This window comes from Alligator sinensis, unplaced genomic scaffold (genome assembly GCF_000455745.1).
Source record: "Alligator sinensis unplaced genomic scaffold, ASM45574v1 scaffold392_1, whole genome shotgun sequence".
Classification (NCBI taxonomy): domain Eukaryota; kingdom Metazoa; phylum Chordata; order Crocodylia; family Alligatoridae; genus Alligator; species Alligator sinensis.
In genome coordinates, this window is record NW_005841898.1 from 3,574,457 (window position 1) to 3,587,256 (window position 12,800).

At 38.0% G+C, this 12,800-nt stretch overlaps 1 protein-coding gene across 1 annotated transcript in view; it reads left to right on the plus strand.

Moving 5' to 3' along the window:
- The window catches only part of GLDC (glycine decarboxylase), a 78,395-nt gene that overhangs the window by 33,134 nt on the left and 32,461 nt on the right, over positions 1 to 12,800 (plus strand). Inside the window, exons 4-9 of the mRNA XM_006018371.3 lie at positions 955 to 1,119; positions 5,075 to 5,152; positions 6,442 to 6,589; positions 7,332 to 7,528; positions 10,210 to 10,306; positions 11,143 to 11,248. Coding sequence (XP_006018433.2) covers positions 955 to 1,119; positions 5,075 to 5,152; positions 6,442 to 6,589; positions 7,332 to 7,528; positions 10,210 to 10,306; positions 11,143 to 11,248 — 791 coding nt within the window. The remainder of the gene's footprint in view (positions 1 to 954; positions 1,120 to 5,074; positions 5,153 to 6,441; positions 6,590 to 7,331; positions 7,529 to 10,209; positions 10,307 to 11,142; positions 11,249 to 12,800) is intronic.

The following is a 12,800-nucleotide window of genomic DNA, read 5'->3' on the forward strand; positions in this document are numbered from 1 at the left end:
CCCCCTTTTATCCAAGCCTCTCAGCCAATCCCAGCTCAGGGCCCTCCCTGGGCTTTTGCTAACGGCTCTCTTTCAAAACTTTGCTGGGGTTACATCACCCCTCCCACTTCCAACAGGGCTGCTTCCAAAACAGCTTCCCTAGCCCTCAGAGCCTACAGTGTCTCCTCTGGGACAAACTCTGTCCCTCTGCCAGGCAGCTCTTCCCATTCTGTTCAGGTGGGTCCATTTTTTAAACACTGCTACATGTGTATTTTCAATTTGCTAGAAGACTACATTTCTTCATATTGTACTTCAGTGTTCGGAACCTCTGCAGAAACCTGGAAAATTAAACTGCAGAACTTCAGGGTGTATTCATACTTTTTTCCCCCCCAAGTTAAAATGATTTAACTTTAAAATTATACCAGTATTTTACGGTCTATGAAAACAGTCAATGTTGGACCATCAACTTCAGGTGTCTATGAATTAAGCTGCCATACAACTTCTGACCCTGATATATGGTTGAAGTGTTTCCCCCTTTCCCACTCCTTTCAATATATCTTAAGGTAGAATGGCTGAAATGATTGTACTGAATGTGCTCCAAGCACACTTAGGTTATGAATTTGAGAAATTACACCAATATTAATTCTACCACTGATGTTTATGGGAAAACATTTAACCTGCTATATAGAAAATTGAAGATAACAGATAAATATAACTTAATATATAACAGTAAATATATTTATTGTCTCTTGAATAACACTTTCCCAGATACCTTTTTTCTATCTGTATTTGCTATATATTTTTATCTTCTCCCCTCCACCCCTGTTTTTTCTTATTTCTTTAATAGAAACAGATTTCTCTTACATGTTTACAAATTTTGTACATGTAACTTCAGTAGGAAAAACATACTTCTGTTTAAATTATTTTGAAAAGAGATGTCAATGACCTGATATATGAAATATATCTATGTAACAGGGTTACCCAGTATACTCCTTACCAGCCTGAAGTTTCACAGGGCAGGCTAGAGAGCCTGTTAAATTACCAGACTATGGTATGTGACATAACTGGAATGGATGTGGCCAATGCATCTTTACTGGATGAGGGAACAGCTGCTGCAGAAGCTATGCAACTATGTCACAGGTAACCAACTCTACTATTGGCCAATGTAAGACTTGGGGAGGAATTCCAAAACTTATGCAAAGTGTCTTGTTTTATTTTCTTATGTGGAATGGGATGGATGACTGGACTGAAATTAGGATGCGTCATCTCCCATGTCATTGTGGATAGGTCATTGCCAAGCATACCCAAGGAATGAAAATCAATGTCTTTTGAGCTATTCTTTGTCACTTAGCATTGTTTGGCTTTAAATTGTTGGTCTAGTTCATAAAGGACAAATTTATGTATTGCAAAAGTACCAAAGATATGGCTAAAGAGCTACTTGTGGTCAGGAATACCATGGACATTAAACCTCAACTACTCCCTTTGTCTATAGTGCTACATACCTGATGAACACTCCTGAGGCCTTTTATGGAACGGTACATGTGGGTGAACTATATATTATTCATCTTGTGCTGTACCTATTCTATCATAGAGCTTTGTCTTCTGGAATGTTACTCTGACACCCTTAACAAACACTACATTCATATAAACTAGTGTTTATTTTGTATGTATGAATTATCTTGCAATGTTTCCTGAGCTCTACTCAAGTTGTGAGGGCAAGTAAGACATTTCCTGTTTTATGGTATGTAGGAACACTGTATTAAATCACTTGCATTTTCACCTGAGTGTGTTCCATTTATAGATTTTGTTTTACAACTGGAGCTGACAAATACCATTCCTTCTTTAGAAATCCATGCTCCCATTAAAAGTGAGGTATCCTAGTAAAACAAGATTGCTCAGCTTTTACTTAGCACTCAAAGTGAATAGCATACAAAATCTCTCGAGTGAAAACAGAGAATTTTAAATGTAGCTCCCTTTATATATTAATCTTAACTAAAAAAACTTTCTAGAGTACTGAAGCCCATTAATAAGCTGCTGGACAAAACAACAAAAATGGAAACTTAGATCAGAAGTTACAGGAAATGAAGTGGGGCTCAAACCTTTCCCTCAAAGAGAAGAAAGATTTGTTTGGTTGTATATCTTTTTGGACCAGCTTTACAGTTTGTTGTGATATTAGACAAACTATGGGGCACAAAATGCCGCTCTTTCAATCTGGGAAAGGAGCCTGCTGTTCCCCACTGGTTGAACTTTGTTTGCTACAGAGGTGCTGAGAATCTGGTATCCAGCTGTTAGCACCACAGCACGCCAGATAGTTCTAAGGGATTGTTAAAGCACAATTAACCCTTAAATGGATGTGAAATATGAAAACAAGCAGCTGACATAACCTAAGTCTAGCTTTATTGATGCAACACGTTATCTTCGCAGTTTCTATATACACAGAGAGAAAAAACATTTAGTACAATAATCTCACCCAACTTCCAGGTGGTAACTCTGCTCAATAGAAAAGGTGGCCAGTCAGTTCCTGAAAGCAGAAGATGCATCAGTGGAAAGTCTTTATGGCTGGCACAATCAAAATCCAGACAGGTGTTGAAGGTGTGTTAACGAGACACGCTTAGCTTTCTTGCTGCCCCCTTTTATGCTTTTCTTCAACTTCACTCCTCTGATGACTCTTTGCTTCCAGATTGGTTTCCCTCCAGTCAACATACTGTCCATATACTATCCTGTCAGCATAGTCCTTTGTTCAACAGACCTATCACATGCATACCTCCTCCTAATTTGGTCCTTTGTCTTAATCTGGGCATTGTCTATTGGTCTCCTCTTATCATCTTTCATTAACATATCCAATCATTTCATTCCTCTGATTTAGCTGGCTAGTGCCAAGTTCAGTTAATTTGAGCTGGTAACAAGGCTATTACTATGTTATGTTAGAAAAACTTTTCATGCAGATGAAAAAGAAAAGAAACATCATATGAGCAAGCTGAAGGCCATAAGCTACCTGCATTAGCATACTCAAGATCAGCTGATAATACAGGCACAAGCAAAATGAAAAGCTCAAATAATAATGAGGCTATACAAAAACTTAAGCAATGGTTAAATAAGGCTAAATATGAAAGAAAAGTTGAAATAATACTATAATTCACCACTTGAGCAAGTGCAACCTTAAGCATAAATATGACAAGCTATCCTAGTACAGCTGCCTAGGGGTGGGGAGAAGGATGGTTCTGACCTGCAGAGACAGCTGGGTTGTAAGCTTGAGCCCAGCCTGGCAAAAGGCTGCTGACTCCTGTATTAAATCATCCTATGGGAAAGGTTTAGTATTTTGACTGTTTGCTGCTGTGATCCAGGCTCTGAATTCTTGATATCCTATAGTTTATCATTGCTTCTTTCTTTTTAATTTCCACTCCTTTCAATGAAAATAGTCAGTGCTTATATCATGCTACTTATCCTCTAAAATTTTTAAATAATACCTGCTCTTAACAAATACCCTGTGTTTGTCACCAGATAACACAAGGTAATGCAGGTATTGTGCTCCACATTTTAATTCTGGGGAAAACCATGTGGTTGATTTTGTGAGACCACAGTGGGAAATTCTGCTCAGGCCAGGAGTTAGATTCCTATCCACATGTTCAGAACCACTAAAGAGAACTTTGGAAACCGGACTGGAAAGCACCATTTTGGCCCTTAAGTCCAGTCCCCTGCATTTGCCAGCTGTGTCATTAATCAAAATGACTATTTCAGACCCTCACCCACAACCGCATGGAACAATATCTGAAACACCAGGAATGCTAGAACATGCCACAGGTAAAAGCTGGGGAAACAAGGGCATTGCTAAGGGCCTGCTACTGCAGCAGTTTATATATATATGCTCAGAAGATCCTAGGAAAAGGACAGTGCCCCACACTACAGAAGACAGCAGAAACCCTCACAGTCTGTGTACATCTGACCTAGAGGAAAAAATTCTGCTTGACTCCAGTTTGGTGATTGGTGTGAGTCTCTGATTGGAAAAACCTTTGGCTAAGAACCTCTAGGTTTCTAGTATTGGTAGGAACAACAATACCCCTTAGGTTAAAACCTTCAACCTTAATTATGACCAGTTTCCCAGTGTATCGGAGGAAGGCGAAAAAACCCAAAATTGGCAGTATACATGAGCAGAAAAAAATCCTTCCCAGTCCCAACTGGTGATGGACAAAGCCCTGAGGAATGAGATGAATATTTGTCATGTTCGTATTCTGTTTGTAACTGCTGTCAACTTTTGAAATGAAAAAAACCATTTTCTTTGGGGCGGGAAGGGGAGCCATATGTGCATGGGTATTAGACAGTGCAGGTATTTTTTTTTGCTAGTCAGTTCACTGCTCCTTGCAGCCTTCTATTTGTGTTAATTTTTTACCGTATAAGCATACTATGTTTCCTCACATACCGCATGCCTCAGAATGTAATGCACGTTTTTGTTTTCTAAAAGGCAAAGTGAATGCAAAAATCTTTTTTTTTCGAGTTATGGCTCCAGAGAGTAAGGGCAGAGCCTAATCTTCAGCTGATTCATCTTCCTTTTCCTACCGTGTCTGTGAAATTGGAGGAAAGAGACCAGGAGCAGACAGCAGAATTGCTCTAAGAATGGTTTAGCTTGATTAGTGGAACATCAAGGTCATTAAAAAGGAGAGATGGTCTTAAACATCTGTGGAGTTGAGAACAATGAGGCATTTAGTCAACTGACTCCCTTTAGGTGCCTGAATAGTACTACCACAGCTGCTACACTGAAACAGAAATCAACGCCAGGGTGTTTCTAAAATCAGCTTCTTTAATACATGAGCCCTGATTTTGGGAGGCTGCTTTTATAGGAAAGGTTTGTATTGTATGTGAGAAAATACAGTACTTTGTCCTTTTTTAAGGAAGGGGTGGGTGGAATTCTTTTGTCAATATCACTAAGACCCAATTCTCTAATTCCAGTGTCACAGAACTTATGAGTGATGCATGTTTTTCTCTAGCAAATGCAGAAGGTCACACTTGCAGACTTGGAAATTTGTTACCTTGGCTTTTTTATAGTCTAGTCATTTACATTCTTTTTTTGTTTGTTTTTTGTTTTGTTTTTGTTAAACAGGCACAGCAAGAGAAGGAAGTTCTATGTTGATGTCCGATGCCATCCTCAAACAATAGCAGTGGTCCAAACTAGAGCAAAGTAATGTTGGTCTCTACTTTTTGTACTGTGCAGTACAAACACAGCCTTAAATATTGTCCCATCGCAAGCCTTTTGTACTGATCAAAGTAGATGTATATATTTTTTAAAGCATCTAGTTCTTGTGTGTGTATAGGACATGGTCTAAGTTGATAAACGGGTATTAATTGGTGAATAGGAATTATAGATAATTTCTGTATCTAACTGCAACTGACTTTCTCTCTTGTAAGAGTGGATAATTTAGGTTATGGATAAATGTAACTTAGCTACTTGAAAAGGGTAGGGGGAGCTGGTGTTTGAGTGCACATTAACTCTTAAAATGCAGCTATTAAGTCGGCATGCTCCTGTAGTGATACAAGTTAGAACATTGCAACCTGAACCGCAAAATGAAATGGGGTTAAAGTTGCAAAGTTTTGCTACATGTGTATCCATTATAGGAGCATGCAGCCATAAGTTAAATTGTAGCAGCTTAAACTGGTATCATTTGCTATTGATACAGTTGTTAAATTTGTCTATACCTTTAGAAGGTTTGCAGCGCAATACCTATTCAATTCATATCCAATTCAGGAGTTGAACTAAGAGTGATTTCCAATAATTGGCACTAAAGTCGTATTCTATTTAACTAGTAATATCCTTTCTAGCAACCTATCACTTGCTTTTGCAGTATTGCATTAGTCTTCTATACTTGCTTTGCAAATACAGTGATTTGTGAGCATGTAAGCTTGTTTTAAATTATCTTTCCTTCCATATATACAGCAATGGAGTAATTCAGGATTTTTAAATGCAGCTTAAATGTGTAGAAACAAGACAATTTTTTCCTCTTTTCATTTTTGCAATACCTCAGTTCATTTGAGCTAAGACCTTAATTGTGAATATTCATGTTGTTTTCTTGCCTATCAAATGACTTTACACAAATTAGCAAAATTATTTTTAGTGAAATTATGCCTGTTTAAACATTTGTAGTTTGGTAACCCTATTAATACAATATTATTTAGGTTGCAAAGTCAAGCACTTTGTTATAGGGAATACTAATGTTTAAGTTACTAGTGGACTCTTAATTCTGCTTCCTTGGACTTCAATTACATGAACTCATACTAGTTTTGGCATAATAAAGTTCATTACCAGATAATGACATTCCTTAACTGTTTGGCAGGCTGAAGCAAATTTGAACCTTTAACTTTTAGGGGGAAAGAATTTTCTTAAATCTTTCCACAAACTAATCTGTCAAGTATTATTCCAGAGCAGGAAATGACCTGAATAACTTCAACTTTTGCCTATCTTTTGTTTTTCAGTTATACTGGTGTCATTATTGAACTAAAATTGCCCCATGAAATGGATTTCCATGGTAAAGATGTCAGTGGAGTACTATTTCAGTACCCAGATACTGAAGGGAAGGTAGAAGACTTCACTGAGCTTGTTGAAAGAGCTCATCAAAGTGGAGTAAGATTGAGTTTTAGTTTATCTTTTTGTTTTCTCATTCTTCATTTCCATGTTAAATTGCTATTACTGTAAGCAGTGCACCTGTGTCATTACAGGTAATGTGTCCTTGTTATACATGAATTATAGAGGACATATTAGTGTTATGTTTCTATATTCTCTAAAAATTATTTGAAAGAGTATTCAGTTTTCCTTAACTTCTATACTATGTAGTATTATGCATGATTAGTGACCTATCTAAATCAGAGCAAGACAAAGGGATTTTTGTGGCCTGCTCATAGTGTGCAGAGCCACTTAAGTATGTGATCTTTGCCCCTCACTGCTGATTTGGCCAAGAGGCCCTGCCCCTCATGCTGATTGGCAGAGAAGGCTGCCTTTCATGTGGCCCCACCCTACATGGTTGATTGGCGGAGAAGCTGTGGTGGAGGAGGAGGGACAAGGAGACGGCTGTCATCTTGGCAGCTCCCTTTCATGCCACTCCACCAGTTGCCATCTCTCACCAGCACCTGGCGGCCTCAAGGCTAGGCAGCAGTGGCCATGAGGACTGCTTATTTTTACTATGTTTTTTTTCAGGTGATTCCGCGGGAAATCATGGCAAATGCCATTTTTCATTGGCGATTGTGGGAACCACTGTTTTTCTTGGTTTCTGTGAAAATCGCAGAAACACAATTTAAGTAAGTCCCTACACAAGATTTGCTTTCAGAAAAGTTGGCTAGAACTGTGGTTGTTTTTCTTTTTCTTTCAGACTCTTGTCTGCTGTGCTACTGACCTGTTGGCTCTGTGTATTTTGAGGCCTCCAGGAGAGTTTGGGGTAGATGTTGCTCTGGGCAGCTCCCAGAGGTTTGGGGTACCACTCTGTTATGGAGGACCACATGCTGCCTTCTTCTCTGTTAAAGAAAATTTGGTGAGAATGATGCCTGGGAGAATGGTGGGAGTTACAAGGTAAAATTTTAGGCTCTTTCCCCCCCCCCTTAATTTCTCAACTGGAAATCAAAAAACAAAATTCTCCCTTTACCCTCTTAAGTCCTATAACCCTAATACCTAATCATCTCCCAATGTCTAATGAATTAGTCATCATGATGGAAAAGTATTATATTGTTTTATATATGGGGAACAGAGGTACAGAAAACCCAGGGTCCTATAGGCAGTGTTGGGTTAATGCCCAAGCTATTGCTTACCTTTTTGATGAACTAGAAGAATGAAGCATGTCTGAAACTTCCTGCAAGCAGATTTAAACAAACAAAACCAAAATAGCCGCTAACAAAAAACCCACCCCACATTATTTCTGTGGAAATGTAACATTTTGGGTATAGCTATACTGTTGAGGACTGGAAAGACACCTGAGCTACTTTAGGTACCAGAAACCACCTTGCCGTGTTAGCATAGAGCACTGTGTGGGCTAGGTTGCTGTTAAATTACTCTGTGCAAAGCTTTTACTGTGGCAAGATGACTTCTGATACTTGTCTCCACACTATACTACATTGTACAATATAGACATTAGAACATGAGATTCCTCTAGTGTGAATTCAGAAACAAGCATCAAAGATGGTTGTCATGAAATGGCTTCTTCCACAGGAACCTTACTAAATCTTTTTTTAAACAAGTTAGGCCACAACAGCTTTCCTCAGGTAATGTGAGCTGTCTTCTGCTTGTAAAACAGTATCTCACTCTGGACATGTAAATGACCAAATCATCAGTTTTCAGCTTCGCAACTTAGATATATTTCTGAACTGAATCCTTTTAGAGTTTTCATTACTACTGTCAAGTTCAGCATCTGCTAAAGTACCAGAAAAGGAATTTAGAGTGGACTACACTGATTGCCAGGAAACCTATAGAATTTCACCTTTAAATCCACAGTTGAGTGTAGAGATGGTTTGGAATACTGGCAAGAAATCTAATTGGTGAAAATACAAATATATAATAAATATCAGTTGAAACCTAGAAAGAAAACACCAGTCATGGAGGTATTTGAAGCTAAAATAATTTGTGAAAATAGAATGTATTAATGTGCCTAGCAATAGTGAAGTAAGTCTGTATGCAAAGCTATTTTTTTTTTTTTAAATATAGTGTTAGCTTGGCTTGCTTTCCCTGAAGAACAATATGTTTGGCATTAGATTTCAGAACTGTGAATCAGACCTGCGGCATATCCTATTCTGCCTATTTCAAATTATGATCAGTTAAGAGCTCTTGCATTTCTCGTGGGAAAGAATGTTCATTTTGTGTACTGAAGCCATGTGCTGCCATAGCACCTTAGGCATGTAAATCTGTTTAGTCTTCCTTTTTACACAGTGTCACCACAAAACTGTGTCAATTAAGATGGAAGAGAAAATTGTTAAAATGTGAAGCTGCACTCAAAACTACAGTATTTCCTAAAGGGAATTTATGCTGTGACCTTCAAGTAGTCATATATTTGCCAGAGGGCTTTTAGTTGATGAAGAGCCAAGCTACTTAGAAACCTCAGGGCAGCTGCTGGGGAAAATTGCCTTTGTCTTAGACACTGCATAGGAGTTGAGCAAATATTGTTTGTGAATAACCTAGTTACTTTGTGTCATGTTTGTTCTGAAGCAAAACATTTTACTAAAGAATATTAGATGTTTTCTGTCTTCAGTTCCTAAGACTCTAAAGTATTAGGAGCTCATCAAAAAATAATTGGAGTTGATGCTTGTAAGGATGGGATGGCAAGGACTTTTACAGTTATCTCATGCTGACAGTAAACACTGCTGCTTTCAAGTACTTTTCTAAAGATAGGAGGTATTACAAATGTAGAGGCTTCCTCATTTGTAGCATCTGTTCTGTACCTTGGCTCTGAGGTTGCTCAGTTTAGAAACAGTAGAATGTTCTATCTTGTCACTGCATGATGAAGACTAACATTTTGTAAAACTCCTAAACCGAACTTTCAGGTGCAACGTGCCTTTTTGCATGTCTCTGAAGAAGGACATTCTGTTCCTGAAATCTTATCTAACACCTGTCCCAATTATATACAGTAAAATCCGCATTATCTGGCACTTCATTAACCAGCATGCTCTATTAGCTGGCATGCTGGTTGACACTGGTCAGCGTGGCAAAAGCAAAACCAGAAGTGGGGCCCCCCTCCCTGTCCCCTTGGCACACTGATGTCAGGGGAGGGGCGGCACAGTGCCTGTGCACACTGATGCACCAAATGCAGCGGGAGGGGTGTCTGTGCCCAACTAGGCAAAGACGCCTCTCGGGTAACCAGCATATTTGGTTATCCGGCACCCCCCATTCTCCATGGGTACCAGATAACAGAGCTTTTGCTGTAGTTGTTCTGATAAAAGATACTACCTAAAAAAAAAATTTAAAAAAAAGTCTCCTAGTCATGGTACATGTCATTTGAGGCATGTAGTGTTAAGGAAATAAGCTCCTGATTCCCTTTGTTGTTAGTTTACAAGGAAATACAATAGTGATTGTTATTTTAGCCTGAATTTGTTTGGAGATAGGTTAAAGTTTGGTGTGCTGCCTGCTTTATAAACCTTAGCTGTTTATGCCAGCCTCTTTGACCCCAAATATGTTCACCAGTTCACATCAAGTTAGCAGATTAAACAAAGGAGTTTAATTAATGGCAGTTTAACCTAACCAAAGTCATGTTTTCTTGCATGTTTCAGAGATGCAAATGGAAAGGAAGTATATCGGCTTGCACTGCAAACACGAGAGCAGCATATCAGGAGGGATAAGGCTACCAGCAACATCTGTACAGCACAGGTGACCTTAATTCTTTTCTCTAACGCTTGCAAGTACACAGTTACAGTATAGGAACAAGATGGCTGTTTAGGAATGTATTTTATCCAAACTATTTATAAGGAGTATTTTTATTAGAAAAGTGAGGTGTGTGTATGTATGTGTGTGTATATATATATATGTATGTATATCTTTTCTATGTAATGAATTTTTTCTTGGAAAAGATCATTTTCAAATTTAAAAATAAATATTAAAGCACTAGTCTTGCAGTCCTAAAGTATCATCCACCTTATGGTAAATATCAGTCAATGCTGCAGAATTCTTTATGAACTACATGTTCCTGTTCTGCAAGACTATGGAATTCTAGCCCTCCAAATTGCCATGTGAAACTGAAAAACTCATTTAAAAAAAATTATTTTCAAGAAGTTAAGTAGTATTTTGTGAATTTAAACTTTTTTGATGCACAAAACATGTATTAAATTATTACACCTATAAAATAGCTATGTTGATGTCAAAGTATTATGATAAATTATATTCCTGGGTTAAATCTCGAGGAATAGTTATTTGCAGTTCTCAGCCACTCTAATTATGACACACAAGCTTCCCAAGACCTTGAAGTCATAATTGGTGTTGTTTTTTACATTTTATATAAGTGCATAATTTAGTTAGAGATACTTGTCTTTTTCATCTTGATTTTGTAAACTGCTTGGAATGTAATATAGTTAAACATTAAAATTTTTTGTTGGTCATAGCTGCTATATTTTATTGTGGTTTTATGCCTTGGGATGAGAGGCAATTTTACATACCAAGGTACCATCTAATAACTTTTTGTGACTTACTAAAATATTTGACATTTTTAGGCACTTCTGGCTAACATGGCTGCCATGTTTGGAGTCTATCATGGTTCTAATGGATTAAAGCACCTTGCAAGAAGGGTGCATAATGCTACGCTAATCTTGGCTGAAGGTGAGCATTTAACAGTTGCAATAGGGTGGAGTTTAATTCATTATATCTTGTTAAAAATTCTACCCTTCCTTTTTTTTGTTACTCAAGCATTTTAAGTAGCTAAAAAAATCGAAATTTTCTAAGTTACTCTGCCTTAGGAATAATTTACGAAACATGTTTATATACAAATATTAACCAATTCTAACAGTATTTACCTGTTTTATAACTATACATCTAGAACTATTATCAGCCTATTTCAGATTTGAAAATTCAAGCGCAGTACTTTTAATTTCCACAAAAGAACAGTCATCGGCAGAATTAAATCTCCTGGTTTCTAGCTATCCATCCCTTCTATTAGTAACTAAATCATACCGACTCAGAAATAGAAATCTATATGGAATTTGGGAGTTTGTAGAATTTTTTCAGAATTTTGCCTTCCTATTATTTGCCTGGTTTATGAATTGAATACCATATATTTAAGCTTGGCAGAATTGGATTTATTTTTTTTAATATACAGCAAAAGCTCTGTTATCCAGCACCCATGAGAAGAGGTGGTGTGCCGGATAACCAAATATGCTGGTTACCTGAGAGGCGTGAACAGGAGTCTTTGCCTGCTTGGGCCGCTGCCCCTCCCGCTGTGTCCGGTGCACCGCTGCCCCTCCCTGGCGTCAGTGTCCAGGGGGACAGGGAGGGGCCCTGTGCAGGCTGCTTTGCCAAATGCTGTGGTCCAAAGTCAGCCAAAGTGGGACTTGGTGAAACCGGAAGTAGGACTTCCAGTTTCGCTTTTGCTGCATCGATCAGCATGCCGGTTAATGGCTGCTAGTTAATATGCTGGTTAATCAAGTGCCAGATAACACAGCCTTTTCTGTATATATTAAAATATCTATATATAACTTTGAAATATAATATCAATGTTTATTTTTCTAAGCATTTATTTATATTTTTATAGATTTTGAATTTTCAGGATTGCATGAAGTTAGAGGTGTGGAGGCCAGACAATTTATTAATGACAAACATACTGTAGAACTGCCACAAGCTGAGCAGCAGAGCTGCCATCAGTCCCGGCTCTGCTTGCCTGTACCTCCCTTATCCACTTTATCACTTCCTCTTCCTTTGTTCCCAGTTCTGCAGGGTTTCTGGGAGTTAAAGTCCAAACTACAGCCAGTGTTGTTCTGTAGGACTGCTCCCCCTGTCATCACAGGTCCCATCAGCCATCATTTTTTTTATGTCCCCTTTCTATACATTTTGATTATTAACAATGTAAATATTTTTTCATTGTGAGTATGAAATGAAATTGATGTTTATCAACTGATAAAAACTGAATGCTACCAAGGCTGTGTATATTGAAGTACTGTATATTGACAATTTGCCTGGATTTGTGTACAAATATAAATATGCAATATTTACCGAAATCCAAGACAACTGTGAATTTAAGATAACCTCCACAATAATTAGATCTACATATGGAAAATTTATAAATTTGTTATAGTTTTCCATGTATAGACTTAATTATTGGGAGGTTGTATTAAATTTCTATCCTCCCCCCTCCCCGGAGCAGGGCAAGCAGCAGGAA